The sequence below is a fragment of the Salvelinus namaycush genome, chromosome 5 (assembly GCF_016432855.1).
Source record: "Salvelinus namaycush isolate Seneca chromosome 5, SaNama_1.0, whole genome shotgun sequence".
Taxonomy (NCBI): Eukaryota; Metazoa; Chordata; class Actinopteri; order Salmoniformes; family Salmonidae; genus Salvelinus; species Salvelinus namaycush.
In genome coordinates, this window is record NC_052311.1 from 12,392,836 (window position 1) to 12,411,604 (window position 18,769).

Consider the following 18,769-nt stretch of genomic DNA (forward strand, 5'->3'; position numbering starts at 1 on the left):
AAGATCTTTTCGCTAGTTAAGAACCACTAGTTAACTCATTTGATTATATGACTTCAACTTGTGTTCTTTAAGTTTTCTTAAGTACATAGTAAGACTATTGAGTCCTGTCTATAATAACAGTAATTGAAACTAATGGTGTTTTACTTTTGTCCCTTTGAAAAGTATCTTTGTTGCTTTTTTTCCCACTTCACAAAAAACATTGTTGATAGGAAGATATTGGATTGAAATACTTTTACATTTGGAATAAATTAAAAACAAATGTATTTGGTAGGCTCAGAGTCCACATCAGTGTCTTCCCCAGTCCTACAAGGAGACTGTAATGGAACAAAAGGTGATATTGGTAGGTGATGAAGGGTAACTGATACTTATTTAATATCAGCTAACGTGTTCGGCCCTGTTGAACAGTCATTTACTAACTTGATATACAGTACATAATGAAATTATTGTGAAGAACACTAGATTTTCAGTATTTCTGAATATGCATTCCATATGATGATGGGATTAACTTCTGACTGCTTTCTTGTCTTCCATGTGAACAGAAAACCCCAGAAGGAATGTGCTGATTCCAGTAACATTCATCCTCGGGGAAGCACTGTTAATGTGTATCGTTCTGATAATCTACCTCATGTACACAAGGAAGAATAAGAAGATCTGCGACTGTTGTAATGGTAAGTCAATTGTGATTATAACGTTTTTTTCTAAGAAGCATTTGGTTGATTTGTATATATGTTTTCATTTTTAGTTTGGTATTAAATAATCAGATTCATGGCTGTAAGTATTTGGACATCCCCATGGGTAAAATGAATTAAATCACATTATATTAATGTGTTTCCTGTAATTTGGCATATTATTACACTGCATACTTATGTAGTTATTTTCTGTATGTTTTGTTCACCCTGCCTTAATTGAGATAAATACTTGCTTGTTTGATCAGAAATGGTAATTAACTGATCAAAGCTAGTAATTTGATGTATTCTTCCTGAAGCAGGAACCATCCCACTTCAAACCGGTGGTGAAGTTTCCAGTTCCGATCAGCAAAGCAATCAGGTATGAAATTATTTTATCTTAATTGTAATTAACTACTGGCCATGCAATCATCACAACTATTCAAGAGACATTATTACGTTTTGGCAGTAGCTAAGACCAAGGCATAAGTATAGATCATTAATCAGATATATTCAATAATCAATAAAGTGCAGAATAAAGTATAATTCAGATAAATCTTAGATTTAATATAGTTGTTCTAATTGTTTGTCTGTGTTATTTTTCTTCTCAGGGAAACGGTGAGGACATGCTGCAGTACTCTGACCTGTCTTTCCCTCAAAACACAACTCCAGCCAAGGCCAAGAGTGACGCGATGGGCGGAGAGAGTGTCTACTCTGATGTGAACAGCTTTGGTTGAGACTGAAACTGACTAATTCAATGCTAAACTTCCAGCAAATAGATCTTACATTTTGTTGCCATTGTTTCTAAAATTATGTTTCTGTCAGAATAGTGCGATTTATGTGTGACATAGTTCTTTGCTGAAGCTCATTGCTGTTGCTTGTTACAATAGGTAATAACTAGTGGTAAAAGTGTTGTTCATTAGGATTATGCTGAAATAGATTTGAATGTTGTTTTCTCAAACAAATTGGTAATGTACTCATTATCATATAGTGTTGATATCATCATCAAACTCTATTTACACTCTTTCTGTCACGGTCTGAATATTATCAATTAACAATTTCCTCTTCCAAATGTCATGCCTCCTCTTACCAGGAGATGGCAGTAGTGTTAAAGATTGAGAATATTAGCAGTCAGTGTTAGTGTTGACTTCTCCCCAAGTTCTTAATATACAGTGATGCCTTCCTTCCCAGTTCAGCAGTGTTGCCTTCCTTCCCAGTTCAGCAGTGTTGCCTTCCTTCCCAGTTCAGCAGTGTTGCCTTCCTTCCCAGTTCAGCAGTGTTACCTTCCTTCCCAGTTCAGCAGTGTTGCCTTCCTTCCCAGTTCAGCAGTGTTGCCTTCCTTCCCAGTTCAGCAGTGTTGCCTTCCTTCCCAGTTCAGCAGCGTTGCCTTCCTTCCCAGTTCAGCAGCGTTGCCTTCCTTCCCAGTTCAGCAGCGTTGCCTTCCTTCCCAGTTCAGCAGCGTTGCCTTCTTTCCCAGTTCAGCAGTGTTGCCTTCCTTCCCAGTTCATCAGCGTTGCCTTCCTTCCCAGTTCAGCAGCGTTGCCTTCCTTCCCAGTTCAGCAGCGTTGCCTTCCTTCCCAGTTCAGCAGTGTTGCCTTCGCTCCCAGTTCAGCAGCGTTGCCTTCCTTCCCAGTTCAGCAGTGTTGCCTTCGCTCCCAGTTCAGCAGCGTTGCCTTCCTTCCCAGTTCAGCAGTGTTGCCTTCCTTCCCAGTTCAGCAGTGTTGCCTTCCTTCCCAGTTCAGCAGTGTTGCCTTCGCTCCCAGTTCATCAGCGTTGCCTTCCTTCCCAGTTCATCAGCGTTGCCTTCCTTCCCAGTTCATCAGCGTTGCCTTCCTTCCCAGTTCAGCAGTGTTGCCTTCGCTCCCAGTTCAGCAGTGTTGCCTTCGCTCCCAGTTCAGCAGTGTTGCCTTCCTTCCCAGTTCAGCAGCGTTGCCTTCCTTCCCAGTTCAGCAGTGTTGCCTTCCTTCCCAGTTCAGCAGTGTTGCCTTCCTTCCCAGTTCAGCAGTGTTGCCTTCCTTCCCAGTTCAGCAGTGTTGCCTTCCTTCCCAGTTCAGCAGCGTTGCCTTCCTTCCCAGTTCAGCAGCGTTGCCTTCCTTCCCAGTTCAGCAGCGTTGCCTTCCTTCCCAGTTCAGCAGTGTTGCCTTCCTTCCCAGTTCAGCAGTGTTGCCTTCCTTCCCAGTTCAGCAGTGTTACCTTCCTTCCCAGTTCAGCAGTGTTGCCTTCCTTCCCAGTTCAGCAGTGTTGCCTTCCTTCCCAGTTCAGCAGTGTTGCCTTCCTTCCCAGTTCAGCAGCGTTGCCTTCCTTCCCAGTTCAGCAGCGTTGCCTTCCTTCCCAGTTCAGCAGCGTTGCCTTCCTTCCCAGTTCAGCAGCGTTGCCTTCCTTCCCAGTTCAGCAGCGTTGCCTTCCTTCCCAGTTCAGCAGTGTTGCCTTCCTTCCCAGTTCAGCAGTGTTGCCTTCGCTCCCAGTTCAGCAGTGTTGCCTTCCTTCCCAGTTCAGCAGTGTTGCCTTCCTTCCCAGTTCAGCAGCGTTGCCTTCCTTCCCAGTTCAGCAGCGTTGCCTTCCTTCCCAGTTCAGCAGTGTTGCCTTCGCTCCCAGTTCAGCAGCGTTGCCTTCCTTCCCAGTTCAGCAGTGTTGCCTTCGCTCCCAGTTCAGCAGCGTTGCCTTCCTTCCCAGTTCAGCAGTGTTGCCTTCCTTCCCAGTTCAGCAGTGTTGCCTTCCTTCCCAGTTCAGCAGTGTTGCCTTCGCTCCCAGTTCATCAGCGTTGCCTTCCTTCCCAGTTCATCAGCGTTGCCTTCCTTCCCAGTTCATCAGCGTTGCCTTCCTTCCCAGTTCAGCAGTGTTGCCTTCGCTCCCAGTTCAGCAGTGTTGCCTTCGCTCCCAGTTCAGCAGTGTTGCCTTCCTTCCCAGTTCAGCAGCGTTGCCTTCCTTCCCAGTTCAGCAGTGTTGCCTTCCTTCCCAGTTCAGCAGTGTTGCCTTCCTTCCCAGTTCAGCAGTGTTGCCTTCCTTCCCAGTTCAGCAGTGTTGCCTTCCTTCCCAGTTCAGCAGCGTTGCCTTCCTTCCCAGTTCAGCAGCGTTGCCTTCCTTCCCAGTTCAGCAGCGTTGCCTTCCTTCCCAGTTCAGCAGTGTTGCCTTCCTTCCCAGTTCAGCAGTGTTGCCTTCCTTCCCAGTTCAGCAGCGTTGCCTTCCTTCCCAGTTCAGCAGTGTTGCCTTCCTTCCCAGTTCAGCAGTGTTGCCTTCCTTCCCAGTTCAGCAGTGTTGCCTTCCTTCCCAGTTCAGCAGCGTTGCCTTCCTTCCCAGTTCAGCAGCGTTGCCTTCCTTCCCAGTTCAGCAGTGTTGCCTTCCTTCCCAGTTCAGCAGTGTTGCCTTCGCTCCCAGTTCTTAATATAAAGTGTTGCCTTTCCTCCCAATTCTTAATATACAGTATAAATCACATAAATGGTGGAACATCTCTGTCTTAGGCTGTTGAGAAGGTTTGAATCTTAAGCAACCTGTCTCTATGTTATTTCTCATGTGAATTTCCTTCTATTTTCAGACTCAGTCTTTGTGTTTAATTTCCATGTTTTTTAAACCGAAAGGTGATTATACAACATTATAAACTGTGTAGTTGATTGGCTGAAACAGCATTTCAGTCATGTGTATATCAGACAATATACCACAGGTATGACACAAAAAACTTGTTTCATGTTGTATTTATGTTGGTAACAAATTTATAATAGCACTAAGGTACTCTGGCCGCCTCGGTCGTTATTGCTATATAATACACAACATTTTCATATGCTAAATGTATCAAAAAATACATTGCCGCTTCAAATAAAGTTCTAGTGTTTTTTCTTACAAAATGTATTTTCCTGACTACTACAGATATATTTCATAGACATTACTCGTTCTATTCTAAGGTGATGGGAGGATGGTTTTACATAAAAACAGCTCAACTACACTAAGTCAATTACATGTCCTGTGTGTACAGATACATTTATCAAAGTACTTATTTTGCTGAGGACTCCCCTGCACAACCCTGGCTACATGTTACATGTGGATGGGTTCTTGAGGAATTTTGGGAACACTGAAAATAATCTTGCAATGTTGATCAGTCAGTGCAAATGTGTAGTAAGGACAAGATTAAACAAGTGGAGTCGTGAATTTATCCATCATGATGGGAATGTCTGTTGGATGGTAACCTATTTCTGTGTTAGAAGTAATACCCCCATTCAAATTAGTGAATTTGGCTATTTCAGCCACACACGTTGCTGACAGGTGTAAAAAATTGAGCACACAGCCATGCAATCTCCATAGACAAACATTGGCAGTAGAATGGCCTTACTAAAGAGCCTGCGTGGCACCGTCTTAGGATGCCACCTTTCCAACAAGTCAGTTTGTCAAATTTCTGCCCTGTTAGAGCTGCCCCGGTCAACTGTCAGTGCTGTTATTGTGAAGTAGAAACATCTAAGAGCAACAACTGCTCAGCTGTGAAGTGGTAGGCCGCACAAGCCTACAGAACGGGACTGTTGAGTGCTGAAGTGCGTAGCAGGTAAAAATTGTCTGTCACGGTTGCAACACTCACTACCGAGTTCCAAACTGCCTCTGGAAGCAACATCAGCACAATGACCGAGCAGCCGCACACAAGCCTAAGATCACCATGTGCAATGCCAAGCGTAGGCTGGAGTGGTGTAAAGCTCGCCGCCATTGGATTCTGGAGCTGTGGAAACACGTTCTCTGGAGTGATGAATCACGCTTCACCATCTGGCAGTCCGACGAACGATTCTGGGTTTGGCGGATGCCAGGAGAACGCTAACTGCCCCCAATGCATTGTGCAAAGTGAAACAGTTTGGTAGAGGAGGAATAATGGTCTGGGGCTGTTTTCCTGGTTATGGCTAGGCCCCTTAGTTACAGTGAAGGGAAATATTAACGTTACAGCATACAATGACAGTCTGGGCAAATCTGTTTTTCCAACTTTGTGGCAACAGTTTGGGGAAGGCCTTTTGCTGTTTTAGCATGACAATGCCCCGTTCACAAAGTGAGGTCCATACAAAAACGGTTTGTCGAGATCAGTGTTGAAGAACTTGACTGGCCTGCAAGAAGCCCTGACCTCATGCTCATCGAACACCTTTCGAATGAATTGCAACGCCAACTGCGTGCCATGCCTAATCCCCCAACATCAGTGCCCGACCTCACCAATGCTCTTGTGGCTGAATGGAAGCAAGTACGAGCAGCAATGTTCCGACATCTAGTGTAACTCCTTCCCAGAAGAGTGGAGGCTGTTATAGCAGCAAAGGGTGACCAACTCCATATTAACATTGCCTAGCAGGTGTTCACATAGTTTCGGTCATGTAGTGTATTTGAAAGGACTATAACATAATTGATAGTTAAATATAGTTCCATGCCTTTAAAAAAGATACAGTGGGGCAAAAAAGTATTTAGTCAGCCACCAATTGTGCAAGTTCTCCCACTTAAAAAGATGAGAGAGGCCTGTAATTTTCATCATAGGTACACTTCAACTATGACAGACAAATTGAGAAAAACAAATCCAGAAAATCACATTGTAGGATTTTTTATGAATTTATTTGCAAATTATGGTGGAAAATAAGTATTTGGTCACCAACAAACAAGCAAGATTTCTGGCTCTCACAGACCTGTAACTTCTTCTTTAAGAGGCTCCTCTGTCCTCCACTCGTTACCTGTATTAATGGCACCTGTTTGAACTTGTTATCAGTATAAAAGACACCTGTCCACAACCTCAAACAGTCACACTCCAAACTCCACTATGGCCAAGACCAAAGAGCTGTCAAAGGACACCAGAAACAAAATTGTAGACCTGCACCAGGCTGGGAAGACTAAATCTGCAATAGGTAAGCAGCTTGGTTTGAAGAAATCAACTGTGGGAGCAATTATTAGGAAATGGAAGACATACAAGACCACTGATAATCTCCCTCGATCTGGGGCTCCACGCAAGATCTCACCCCGTGGGGTCAAAATGATCACAAGAACGGTGAGCAAAAATCCCAGAACCACACGGGGGGACCTAGTGAATGACCTGCAGAGAGCTGGGACCAAAGTAACAAAGCCTACCATCAGTAACACACTACGCCGCCAGGGACTCAAATCCTGCAGTGCCAGACGTGTCCCCCTGCTTAAGCCAGTACATGTCCAGGCCCGTCTGAAGTTTGCTAGAGAGCATTTGGATGATCCATAAGAAGATTGGGAGAATGTCATATGGTCAGATGAAACCAAAATATAACTTTTTTTTTTTTAGTTTTATATATTTAAAACTCAACTCGTCATGTTTGGAGGACAAAGAATGCTGAGTTGCATCCAAAGAACACCACACCTACTGTGAAGCATGGGGGTGGAAACATCGTGCTTTGGGGCTGTTTTTCTGCAAAGGGACCAGGACGACTGATCCGTGTAAAGGAAAGAATGAATGGGGCCATGTATCGTGAGATTTTGAGTGAAAACCTCCTTCCATCAGCAAGGGCATTGAAGATGAAACGTGGCTGGGTCTTTCAGCATGACAATGATCCCAAACACACCGCCCGGGCAACGAAGGAGTGGCTTCGTAAGAAGCATTTCAAGGTCCTGGAGTGGCCTAGCCAGTCTCCAGATCTCAACCCCATAGAAAATCTTTGGAGGGAGTTGAAAGTCTGTGTTGCCCAGCAACAGCCCCAAAACATCACTGCTCTAGAGGAGATCTGCATGGAGGAATGGGCCAAAATACCAGCAACAGTGTGTGAAAACCTTGTGAAGACTTACAGAAAACGTTTGACCTCTGTTATTGCCAAAAAAGGGTATATAACAAAGTATTGACATAAACTTTTGTTATTGACCAAATACTTATTTTCCACCATAATTTGCAAAAATCCTACAATGTGATTTTCTGGATTTTTTTTTCTCATTTTGTCTGTCATAGTTGAAGTGTACCTATGATGAAAATTACAGGCCTTTCTCATCTTTTTAAGTGGGTGAACTTGCACAATTGGTGGCTGACTAAATACTTTTTTGCCCCACTGTATATGTGCAGCTACGAGTGTGTATACGTGTCATAGTCCCTAGCTGCGGCATCACATTATGTGTTTGTGGAGCAGTTTAGCACAGAACCTACAGATAGGCTGGCAATATACAGTGTGCCGATATACAGTAAATTGTTTCAGACCTGTCTTCCTGACTTGTCCCCATTGATTGGATAACTGTTTAACCTGTTTGGGCTGCAGGGGCAGTATTGAGTAGCCTGGATAAAAGGTGCCCATTTCAAACGGCCTCGTACTCAATTCTTGCTCGTACAATATGCATATTATCATTACTATTGGATAGAAAACACTCTCTAGTTTCTAAAACCGTTTGAATTATATCTGTGAGTAAAACAGAACTCATTTTGCAGCAAACTTCCTGACAGGAAGTGGAAAATCTGAAATCGATGCTCTGTTCTAGGGCCTGCCTATAAATGTGCTTGATATTTATTAGTATACATGCACTTCATACGCCTTCCACTAGATGTCAACAGGCAGTGAGAGAAGAAATGGAGTGTATAACATGATCTGAGGTCGAATAAAAGCTCTTGGCATGACGTGACCCCAATTTCCTGTTTTCTGGAACGCGCGAGAAGGGACCTGGTATTGCCTTCTGTAAGAAGCTGTCGTTATAGATGAAGCTTATCAAAAGATGAGTAATTAGGTATTTGACGTTGGTGTCTGTAATTATTATGGCTGCTTTCGGTGCAATTTCTGATTGTAGCTGCAATGTAAACTATGATTTATACCTGAAATATGCACATTTTTCGAACAAAACATAGATGTATTGTATAACATGTTATAAGACTGTCATCTGATGAAGTTGTTTCTTGGTTAGTTTGGTTGGTTCTTGGTTAGTTAGGTTGGCTTTGTGCATGCTACCTGTGCTGTGAAAAATGTCTGTCCTTTTTTGTATTTGGTGGTGAGCTAACATAAATATACGTGCTGTTTTCGCTGTAAAACATTTTAAAAATCGGACATGTTGGCTGGATTCACAAGATGTGTACCTTTCATATGCTGTATTGGACTTGTTAATGTGTGAAAGTTAAATATTTAAAAAATATATATTTTGAATTTCGCGCCCTGCACTTGAGCTGGCTGTTGTCATAAGTGTACCGACACCGGGCTGCAGCCAGAAGAAGTTAATGCGAGTGTAACGAAATGCTTGTGCTTCTAGTTCCGACCATGCAGTGATATCTAACAAGTAATCTAACAATATCACAACAAGTACCTTATACACACAAGTGTAAAGGAATGAATAAGAATATGTACATACAAATATATGGATGAGCGATGGCCGAACGGCATAGGCAAGATGCAGTAGATGGAATAGAGTACAGTATATACATATGAGATGAGTAATGCAGCGTATGTAAACATTATTTAAAGCGGCATTGTTTAAAGTGACTATTGATAACATTTAATACATCCAATTCTTTATTATTAAAGTGGCTAGATTTGAGTCACTATGTTGGCAGCAGCCACTCAATGTTAGTGATGGCTGTTTAACAGACTGTTTAACAGTCTGATGGCTTGAGATAGAAGTTGTTTTTCAGTCTCTTGGTCCCAGCTTTGATGCACCTGTACTGACCTCACCTTCTGGATGATAGCGGGTTGAACAGGCAGTGGCTCGGGTGGTTGTTGTCCTTTTTGGCCTTCCAGTAACATCGGGTGGTGTGGGTGTCCTGGAGGGCAGGTAGTTTGCCCCAGTGATGCGTTGTGCAGACCTCACTACCCTCTGGAGAGCCTTACAGTTGTGGGCGGAGCAGTTGCCGTACCAGGCGGTGATACAGCCCGACAGGATACTCTCAATTGTGCATTTGTAAAAGTTTGTGAGTGTTTTTGGTGACATGCCGAATTTCTTCAGCCTCCTAAGGTTGAAGAGACGCTGTTGCGCCTTCTTCACCATGCTGTCTGTGTGGGTGGACCATTTCAGTTTGTCCGTGATGTGTACGCCGAGGAACTTACAACTTTCCACCTGCTCCACTACTGTCCCGTTGATGTGGATAAGGGTTGCTCCCTCTGCTGTTTCCTGAAGTCCACGATCATCTCCTTTGTTTTGTTGACGTTGAGTGTGAGTGTGAGGTTATTTTCCTGACACCACACTCCGAGGGCCCTCACCTCCTCCCTCTAGGCCATCTCGTCATTGTTGGTAATCAAGCCTACCACTGTAGTGTTGTCTGCAAACTTGATGATTGAGTTGGAGGCGTGCATGGCCACGCAGTCATGAGTGAACAGGGAGTACAGGAGAGGGCTGAGAACGCACCCTTTTGGGGCCCCAGTGTTGAGGATCAGCAGGGTGGAGATGTTGTTTCCTACCCTTACCACCTGGGGGCGGCCCGTCAGGAAGTCCAGGACCCAGTTGCACAGGGCGGGGTCGAGACCCAGGGTCTCGTGCTAAAAGACAAGTTTGGAGGGTACTATGGTGTTAAATGCTGATCTGTAGTCAATGAACAGCATTCTTACATAGGTATTCCTCTTGTCCAGATGGGTTAGGGCAGTGTGCAGTGTGATTGCGATTGCGTCTTCTGTGGACCACTATTGGAGTGGGTCTAGGGTGTCAGGTAGGGTGGAGGTGATATGATCCTTGACTAGTCTCTCAAAGCACTTCATGATGACGGAAGTGAGTGCTAAGGGGCAATAGTCATTTAGCTCAGTTTCCTTAGCTTTCTTGGGAACAGGAACAATGGTGGCCCTCTTGAAGCATGTGGGAACAACAGACTGGGATAAGGATTGATTGAATATGTCCGTAAACACACCAGCCAGCTGATCTGCGCATGCTCTGAGGACGCGGCTAGGGATGCCGTCTGGGCCGGCAGCCTTGCGAGGGTTAACACGTTTAAATATTGGTAGCAGGACATGTCTGTGGCACTGAATTGTCTTCAAAGCGAGCAAAGAAGTTGTTTAGTTTATCTGGGAGCGAGACATCGTGGTCCGCGACGGGGCTGGTTTTCTTTTTGTAGTCCATGATTGACTGTAGACCCTGCCACATACCTCTCGTGTCTGATCCGTTGAATTGTGACTCTACTTTGTTTCTATACTGACGCTTAGCTTGTTTGATTGCCTTGCGGAGGGAATAGCTACACTGTTTGTATTCGGTCATGTTTCAGGTCGCCTTTCCTTGATTAAAAGCAGTGGTTCGCGCTTTCAGTTTTGCGCGAATGCTGCCATCAATCCACGGTTTCTGGTTGGGGAAGGTTTTAATAGTCGCTGTGGGTACAACATCACGGAAGCACTTGCTAATAAAGTCGCGGAACATATCCCAGTCCACGTGATCGAAGCAATCTTGAAGCGTGGAATCAAATTGGTCAGACCAGCGTTGAACAAACCTGAGCACGGGCGTTTTCTGTTTTAGTTTCTGTCTGTAGGTTGGGAGCAACAAAATGGAGTTGTGGTCAGATTTTCTGAAAGGAGAGGGGAGGGCTTTGTATGCGTCGTGGAAGTTAGAGTAACAATGGTCCAGGTTTTTCCCAGCCCGGGTCGCGTATTTGATATGCTGATAACATTTAGGGAGCCTTGTTTTCAGATGAGCCTTGTTAAAATCCCCAGCTACAATTAATGCAGCCTCAGGATATGTGGTTTCCAGTTTACATAGAGTCCACTGAAGTTATTTCAGGGCCGTCGATGTGTCTTCATGGGGGGGGGGGGGGGGGGGGGGATATACACGACTGTGATTATAATCGAAGAGAATTCTCTTGGTAGATAATGCGGTCGGCATTTGATTGTAAGGAATTCTAGGTCAGGTGAACAAAAGGACTTGAGTTCCTGTATGTTGTTATGATCACACCACGTCTCGTTAATCCTAAGGCATACACCCCCGCCCTTCTTCTTAACAGAGAGATGTTTGTTTCTGTCAGCGCAATCCGTGAAGAAACCAGGTGGCTGTACCAACTCTGATAACGTTTCCCGAGTGAGCCATGTTTCCATGAAACAAAGAACGTTACAATCTCTGATGTCTCTCTGGAAGGCAACCCATGCTCGGATTTCGTCTACGTTGTTGTCAAGAGACTGGACATTGGCGAGTAGTATACTCGGGAGCGGTGTGCGATGCGCCTGTATGCGGAGCCTGACCAGAAGAGTGCGCCATCTGCCCCTTCTGCGGCGCCATTGTTTTGGGTCGCCGGCTGGGATCCGATCCATTGTCCTGGGTGGTGGACCAAACAGAGGATCCGCTTCTGGAAAGTCGTATTCCTGGTTGTACTGTTGGTAAGTTGATGTTGCTCTTATATCCAATAGTTTCTCCCGGCTGTATGTAATAAAACTTAAAATTTCCTGGGGTAACAATGTCAGAAATAATACATAAAAAAACAAAATACTGCATAGTTTCCTAAGAACGCAAAGCGAGGCGGCCATCTCTGTCGGCGCCGGATGTCAATGTCTTTTTACATCATTTTTGACCTGAACTCTGAATTTATGCAATCCAGCAAAACCAGCTGAGATGTGTGGTAGGCATTTCTCCAAAAAGAGTGACGAGGGCTCTTTGTCAAAGCAAATCATGTGCTATTTGCAATGCTTTGTGACGGCGCAGTGAATCACCCCACTTGGTACATTCTGTATGAGGGGCTCCTTTGTCAGGGGATCTAAAATCTGCACCAAGTTTAAACAAATGAGGTTCTAAGAGATCAGAAAAATGTTCTTCCATCAATGGCTCTCAGCTTCAAGGACGATCTCTGTAGTGTTCTCAGGGCCGGCTCCAACCCTTTAGGGGCCCTGTTCAAGATTTGGTTGCCCCCCACCCCCCTATTTTATAATACTTTTCATGAAATTCTACTCATGTTGCTATTTTCTTAATTCTATCCATTTTGCCATGGGGTGGAGAGGGATTTGTGCATCTTTAAAGCTAATTTACTGTAATTTTACACGTTTCGCCATTACTTTTTCCATGTTAATATGATATCTGAGTGAGAATGACTAACATAAACAATGGGGCCCACCCTGGAGGTCAGGGCCCTCGGCACGTGCCCTGCTTGCTCGATCGGTATTCGGCCATGATTACTACAAGTTTAGATAGATGGCTAGACTAACTACCAATCAAAATATTTTTAGCTGACATGCTAATTGAGTGACTGTCAGCGACTGACATAACAAGAGAAAAACTGCTGAATGATCTACAACCAAATTTCAAAATTGCAGCTGGTGTATTCTACTATTTTTGGGGGGCTGAGGTCCCCCTAGCTTTCATTCACCCAACTTTGAATAACCTTAATCCAATAAGACGGAGACATTTTTGGTTGATTTCACATGGAATTCACGTTAGTTGACAACTCAACCAAATTAAAATCAAAACTAGACGTTGAACTGACGTCTGTGCGCAGTGGGCTGTGACAGATTCAAAATCAATGGACTGGTTCAAAATCAACATACGGCAATGGCATCAATGATCAATACATAAGGCCAACAAATCACACTATAGTTAAAGGTGTATTTTAAAGTGATACCATGTCCAGACCCTTGTTGGTGGAAAACCATCTACAGGAAATGTTGAACAACCAATCAGGTCAATCTTACATGGCACCAAGCAAAATGAATAGTTCTTCTCCTTTTGTCACATCAGTCATTACGTGTTTCATGGTTAGGCGAAAGAAGGATAACTGGCGTCACAACAATAGCAACTTAGCAAGATGATCAGAACCAGCTTTATTTTGGTACTTCTCATTCAACTTTGTAAGTGCATGCATAACCAATTGTCTTACTAAACTGCATATTTTTTTAAACTGAATGTGTAACCTACATCTTCGACTATTGGAAAGTAGTGCAGTAGTGCAGAAAGAGGATGGAATACTGTAGTTACGTCAATGTAGTTTTGACAGCTATGAGAAAGAAAATATCACCATATCAGTATGTTTTCCATGGTTTTAAGAACATTGATTAGGCTTTGTCCAAGCCCATTTCCAGATAGCTCTGACCACTTTGGTAATTATTCTACAAATTGATGTCTGAATTGGCAAAGTTAATATATCTGCAAAACTTCTTTCAAATCTATTGCAGACCTGATTCAAAATGAAGAAGTTAATCAGCCAGTTCCACTGACCACTGTTCAGCTCGGAGACTCCATATCTCTATCATGCCTATTCGCTGATAACAAACATTTTCAAGTCCTCTACTGGTACAAGCAAACTATTGGTCAAATGCCCCACGTTGTGGCAGCTATTACTGATTCTTCCAAACCTGTTCTTTCTGGAAAGTTCAATAACCTACGTTTTAAAGTGGACAAAGCTGAAGACGTATCTCATCTCATTATCAGCAATATCAGCACATCAGATGAGGCAACCTACTACTGTGCATTGGGAACAAAGTATCAAATGGATTATAGAAATGGAACCTTTTTGGCTACAAATGGTAATTTAGTTTGAATTGTTAATTTTATTGTTCATCAGTATATTATTATCAGTGTACAGTATAGTCCTCAATGGATATTATAAAGTTAATCTTGGTACATTGTTCTAAATGCACACTGTCTCAAAGATGTGCTATTAATGCTACAGATCATGCTTCATTTAAACTTGAGAATGTCCTTCATCCAACAAAATGCACAATGTAGGTGACAGTGGAAAGAGGTTTACCAAGATAACTCTGGAGCAGCAGCCAGAGTCTGACCTAGTCCATCCAGGAGACTCTGTGATTCTGCAGTGTACAGTACTCTCTGAGACCTGTACAGGAGAACACAGGGTGTACTGGTTCAGAGCCGGATCAGGAGAATCCCATCCAGGAGTCATTTACACCCCTGGGAACAGGAGTGATGAGTGTGAGAAGAGCCCTGAGACTCCCTCTCCTACACAGAGCTGTGTCTACAGCCTCTCCAAGAACAACCTCAGTCTCTCTGATGCTGGGACTTACTACTGTGCTGTGGCCACATGTGGGGAGATCCTGTTTGGCAATGGAACAAAATTACACATTGGTAGGTGATGAAATTATTTACAAATAATGAAGGTGATATACAGTGGATGTGTAATAACTTGTCTACTGTGCAACACTTTATACTGAGTATACAAAACATTAAGAACACCTGCTCTTTCCATGACATAGGTTATTGATTGATGTCACTTGTTAAATCCACTTCAAATCAGTGTAGAAGAAGGGGAGGAGACAGATTAAATAATGATTTTTAAGCCTTGAGACAATTGAGACATTGATTGTTCATGTGTGCCATTCAGAAAGTGAATGCGCAAGACAAAAGATTTATGTGCCTTTGAAGGGGGTATGGTAATAGGTGCCATGCGCACCATTTTGTGTCAAGAACTGCAATGCTGCTGGGATTATCATGCTCAACAGTTTCCCTTGTGTATCAAGAATGGTCCACCACCCAAAGGACATCCAGCCAACTTGACACAAGCATTGGAGTCATCGTGCTTCTACACCTGCATTGCTTGCTGTTTGGGGTTTTAGGCTGGGTTTCTGTACAGCACTTTGTGACATCGGCTTATGTAAAAAGGGCTTTATAAATACATTTGATTGATTGATTGATTGATCATGGGCCAGCATCCCTGTGGAAAGCTTTCGACACCTTGTAGAGTCCATGCCCGACAAATTGAGGCTGTTCTGATGGCAAAAGGGGAGTGCAACTCAATATTAGGAAGGTGTTCCTAATGTTTGGTACACTCAGTGTAGTTTAAAGGGATTAAAAAAAGAAAATTCAATGCCATATACTCTACCGTTCAAAAGTTTGTGGTCACTTGGAAATGTCCTTGTTTTTAAAGAAAAGCACATTTTTTGTCCATTAAAATAACATCAAATTGATCAGAAATACAGTGTAGACATTGTTAATGTTGTAAATGACTATTGTAGCTGGAAACGGCAGATTTTTAATAGAATATCACATAGGCATACAGATGGCCATTATCAGCAACCATCACTCCTGTGTTCCAACGGCACATTGTGTTAGCTAATCCAAGTTAATCATTTTAAAAGGCTAATTGATCATTAGAAAACCCTTTTGCAATTATGTTAGCACAGCTGAAAACTGTTGTCCTGATTAAAGAAGCAATAAAACTGGCCTTCTTTAGACTAGTTGAGTATCTGGAGCATCAGCGTTTGTGGGTTCGATTACATGACCACAAACTTTTGAACGGTAGTGTATATGCAAAGATGAAGGAAGTTTTTTTCTCAAATGAAATTGTAAAAAAGTGAGGAAAGAAAATCTGATTTGTCGAATACTGCCGGTATACTGTGTAGGGAATATACTGTGTACTGTGTTGATCATCATACCACTTCAGTTACTTATAATATTGTAATAAGCTAGTTTATTGAACATGCAAATTCTTTTTGGTTTAGAAAAAGCAGCAGAGCCTGTCATTATCGCTCTGGGAGCAACGTTGGCTTTAAGTGTGACTGTGATCGGTATCCTTGTCTGCACCAGAAATACAAGGCCAATTTGTGAACATTGTTATGGTGAGATGTTTAGAATTGCAAATTGTAGATTGGCACAAATACATTTTCGGATATCTGTAGCCAAATGTCTTGCTTCTCTGGGAGTATCCTGTCATCGTTATGCTTGTTGCTTGTTTTCTCTCATGGAAAAAGTAGGTGCCTCTCAGCATATAGGACATGGCAGCTCAACAGTGGAACAGTTAAATAGCCAGGTAAATAAATGTGTTTGTATAACTTTGCTGCCCATTGATTTGGCTGTTACTTTTGTACTTTTTATTATTAAGTATTCAATATCCCATTCAGAGTACAAAAAAAAGCCAACAGCAACGAGATGATGTAGGTGTAATTGCTCTAACAAATCTCAGTTATGACGCAGTGAGTTTATGCCATCACATATATGCTTTATGTTACCAGTGTGGCAAAAACATATGATTATTCACAGGATGAAGATACGGATACGTTGAACTATGCTGCATTGAATTTCTCTGAGAGGAAAACTAGAAGAGGAAGAAAGAAGAGAGAGACGCCACAGGAGAGTGTGTTCTCTGATGTCAGGTATTCAGACTGGGAGTGAAATTGTTTCAACTACGGTACTGAGTAGTGGGTCTAGTTAAGTCATTAATCTCAATTTTTTTACTTATTACAATAAATGTTGTGTTTTATCTTTCACATGAAAAGGTAACACAGCAGAACAGCAAAAATGGAAAAGAACACTGAAATGTCTGGAAATTCACTTTAAGACTAAATGAGACCTTAAAAGAAAATATTAATAGCATATGTATTTGTTTCCTAACCATTTATCTAGATACTGTAAATGCCTGATGTGTTTTAGCACATGAAAGCAGCATTTACATTTGCCCACACAAAGTAAGTTGTTTTTGTACCTTAATAATGTCCTGGCTTCATATTACCAGTTTTGTTGAATTGTCAGTCCGTAGAGGTTCCTAATATTTTTGCCTCTACTGTACTTTTTATCTGTGAACTTTCCTGTTCAATGTATAGCACCAGTGTACAATAAAACATGGAAACCTGTTCATACGTGGATAATCCTGATATTGGGTTCTGTCTTCTGTGAATGTTTCTAACAAATTATTCTTACATTTACATTTTTGCAGTTTTTGTTATGTTGATATCAGTGTCACGCCCTGACTTTAGTTATATTTGCTTTCTTTATTATTTGGTTAGGTCAGGGTGTGACAAGGGTGGTTTGTTTAGTTTGTGTATTGTCTAGGGTTTTTTGGTTATCTATGTGGATTTTGTATTGTCTAGGGGTATGTAGGTTTATGGTGGCCTGAATGGGTTCCCAATCAGAGACAGCTGTTTATCGTTGTCTCTGATTGGGGAACCTATTTAGGTTGCCATTTTCCATGTTGGTATTGTGGGTAGTTGTCCATGTTTAGTTGCCTGTGAGCACTACGTTGGCTTCACATGTCGTTGGTTGTTTATTGTTTTGTTGGCGACATCGTTAAATAAACAAGTATGTACGCTCAAAACGCTGCGCCTTGGTCCACTCCTTTAAACGGCCGTGACAATCAGTGCACTTTCATTATCATTTCCCCGCCATTGTTTTTAACTTTTTTAGAATTAGCGAGGTTTAAGACATTCTTAGTTCTCAGCCACATATTTCTGTTCATTGATGAAGTCTGTAATTAAACAAAATGTATAAATTCCTATCAAAGTACAATACTTAGTAACTCCAAATACTTTTTTGCATATCATCCCATTAAATTGTATGATACCTCAAAGTCGTAGCTGAGTAAATCATTCACATTGTCTTAAAAAGCCACATTTGTTTTTTCCTCATACTGGATGAACTAACATGGAATTAGGCCTACTCCTTATCAACAATATTTAGATTGATAACAAACAATACAAAGAACGCTGCATAATGACATAACAGCTCTAATTAGGCAATTTATGGCTTCATTTAAACTCTACAGGCAGGTTTCCCAGATACAGATTATGCAAGATTGTACAGTAAGAATCGTGTTCAAGGACTATTCTCCAATGAAAACTTTTAAATGCAAGACTAGGCTGACTCTGTCTGGGAAACCGGACATCAAAAGATGATCAGTTGGTTTAAATAGCATGGATACAGAACAGCATTGTTTAACAAGTTGAACGTACAAAACAAGACCATTACAATGTTACAGGAAGCACTGAGTGCCATCACCAGCCTATCAGGTCAGTCTTTGATTTTTATTTACATATGACACACTTTGTGTTATTGTCAGATGACATTGGCATAGTGTAATAGCTACTCAACAAGATGACCAGAAGCAGGGTTATTATCGTACTTCTCAGTATATTGTGTAAGTGCATTTCCAACCTGAACATTGAGGGAACCAGATTAAGATTTGTCCTGGATTTAAAAGCATTTTCAATAGAGATCTTCTAATGATTTTTATTACTAGGCTTAATCTGGTTCTGGGAAACTGCGTTGGTTGCAGTTATGTACAGGGTTATTTAGTTCACATTAGTTCATTTCAAAATATTTCATATTTGAAGTTTCTTTGAATGCATAGTTTTACAAAAATACTTAACAATTGATATTGATGTTTCAAATCTATTTTAAATGTATGTAGGTAAGACTGTCGAGCAGCAGCCAGTCTGACCCAGTCCATCCAGGAGACTATGACTCTACAGTGTACAGTACTCTCTGATACCTGTACAGGAGAACACAGTGTGTACTGTAACCCATAAAACATACAATAAGATAGCAAACCAATTCATCAT

At 42.2% G+C, this 18,769-nt stretch overlaps 1 protein-coding gene across 1 annotated transcript; it reads left to right on the top strand.

Moving 5' to 3' along the window:
- Positions 1–765: 765 nt before the first annotated feature.
- Positions 766–16,607, top strand: LOC120046933 (signal-regulatory protein beta-2-like). Its single transcript, XM_038992483.1, has 7 exons — positions 766–771; positions 1,277–1,397; positions 13,655–14,005; positions 14,208–14,564; positions 15,938–16,054; positions 16,187–16,245; positions 16,476–16,607. Exons 1-7 carry the CDS (start codon positions 766–768, stop codon positions 16,605–16,607), a joined length of 1,143 nt encoding a protein of 380 aa, XP_038848411.1.
- The last annotated feature ends 2,162 nt before the right edge of the window (positions 16,608–18,769 follow it).

Excerpts from the sequence above, each read along its gene's own strand:
- LOC120046933 (XM_038992483.1), top strand. Across the intron at positions 16,055-16,186 it reads AATTTGTGAACATTGTTATG|TAGGTGCCTCTCAGCATATA; the intron begins GTGAGATGTTTA and ends TCATGGAAAAAG. Across the intron at positions 16,246-16,475 it reads TGGAACAGTTAAATAGCCAG|GATGAAGATACGGATACGTT; the intron begins GTAAATAAATGT and ends GATTATTCACAG.